Source organism: Nestor notabilis, unplaced genomic scaffold, assembly GCF_000696875.1.
Source record: "Nestor notabilis isolate BGI_N333 unplaced genomic scaffold, ASM69687v1 scaffold24642, whole genome shotgun sequence".
Classification (NCBI taxonomy): domain Eukaryota; kingdom Metazoa; phylum Chordata; class Aves; order Psittaciformes; family Psittacidae; genus Nestor; species Nestor notabilis.
Window position 1 is genome coordinate 1 of NW_009919087.1, and position 1,675 is coordinate 1,675.

General features: G+C 62.7%; 1 protein-coding gene across 1 annotated transcript in view; it reads right to left on the bottom strand.

Moving 5' to 3' along the window:
- Window positions 1-17: 17 nt before the first annotated feature.
- Window positions 18-1,675, bottom strand: part of LOC104402254 (ankyrin-1-like) — a gene marked incomplete at both ends in the record, with an annotated part of 7,100 nt that continues 5,442 nt past the window's right edge. Inside the window, 2 exons of the mRNA XM_010010076.1 lie at window positions 18-189; window positions 703-1,255. Coding sequence (XP_010008378.1) covers window positions 18-189; window positions 703-1,255 — 725 coding nt within the window. The remainder of the gene's footprint in view (window positions 190-702; window positions 1,256-1,675) is intronic.

Below are 1,675 nucleotides of genomic sequence, written 5' to 3' on the forward strand. Positions count from 1 at the left end.
TCCTCTGTGGAGCTGACCCGCATCAGCTCCACGGCCGGCACCAGGACCTGCTCTTGCTCCTGGCCCTGTGCCCCGGAGGCCGTGGTGTGCGCTGGGAGCAGACTTCGGGTGACCCCCTCCTGCCAGGAGCCCTCTGTCAGGTCCTGTAGGCAGGAGATAAAGGAGCCTTCTGCATTCCAGTCCCTCAGCCTGGGCACCGGAGAGGGACAGGGACAGGGAGAGAAAGACAGAGAAAGAGAGGCAGTCAGCTTTGCCGTGGAGCGCTGCCCCCTGAGCACCAGCCTAGCCCTGGCCGGTGCTGGGCTCCCCGCTCGCGGCGCTGACGGGCACCCAGCAGAAGCAGCATAAACGCAGATGCACACAGGGCACAAGCCTCTTCCCTGCCCACCCCTCAGCCTGGCTGCTGGGATCTAAGGCGACGCTGTGGAGCATCGCTGGGCTCTGCCACCGGGAATGCGGGAGGACACAGCCCACATGCAGGAGCTGGCTGCCTGCCTGACGTCCCTCCCCACTGCTCTGCATCCTCAGAGCATCTCCAGCCCAAGCCGCTGCTCTGTGCCAGGGATGCCCGGGGATGCTGGACGCCAGCGGGGAAGCAAGCAAAGCCGGGAGATGGTTGCAGCTAGCCCAGCGCAGCGCAATAGCTGGCAAAGCAGTCCTGCTCCCCTCCCACAGCCACCGCGGCACGCCGAGCCACCCTACCTGTCTTCGCTCTTCTCCACGACGTGGGTAGCAGTAGGTGATGTTGTGATCCTGGCTTGCACCTTCTGCTGAACTGAAACAAAAGAGACTTCACTCTCCGGTTCTTGCTCCCCAGTCTCTGGCTGGCGATCACCGGCTGGCATCTTCCCCTCTGGCCTCTGCCCCTCCTCCTGCTCTAGAAGGTCAATCAGGCCATTCATGGCATCTGAGTCCACTGTGTCATCCTCAACCAGGTCCATAGAGCCCATGTGGTCTGGGCCATGCGCGTCTGCTAGAAGCTGCCCCGGGAACCGGCCTTCGCTTGTGGCATCCGAGTCCTCAGCCTTGCTGCACTCCAGAGAGGAGTCCTCAGCAGTCACCAGCGAGGGGGTGAGCCCCGAGGACCACACCTGCATGTCGGACATCTCCATCAGGGCGTCCTGCTCGGTGGCAGCCACGGGGATAGCATCCATGATGGCCACCTCATTCCAGTACTGGTCGGCGCGCAGCGGGGATGGCAGCGTGTAATGCAGGGAGGCAGGGGACAGCAGCTCGTCCTGCAGCGAAGCGTAACCTACGTGGGCAGACAGAGGCGTCATCTCCAGCACGCACAAGCACAGTGGGGCAAGAAGGGAAACAGCCTCCAGGAGGGTGAGGGCTCCAAGGACAGTGATGCTCATGCCGCAGACCCCAGTGGCTGGGCTGAGCAGGGCTGTGCTCACAGCGGCTGCTGCCTCTGCATGGTCCCTGCAAGGACTGGAGGGACAGGACAAGGGGTGATGGGTTCAAACTGAAACAGGGAAAGTTCAGGTTGGAGATAAGGAAGAAGCTCTTCCCTGTGAGGGTGCTGAGGCGCTGGCACAGGGTGCCCAGAGCAGTGGTGAATGCTCCATCCCTGGCAGTGTTCCAGGCCCGGTTGGATGGGGCTTGGAGCAACTTGGTCTAGTGGAAGGTATCCCTGCCCATGGCAGGGAGTTGGAACTGGATGACCTCT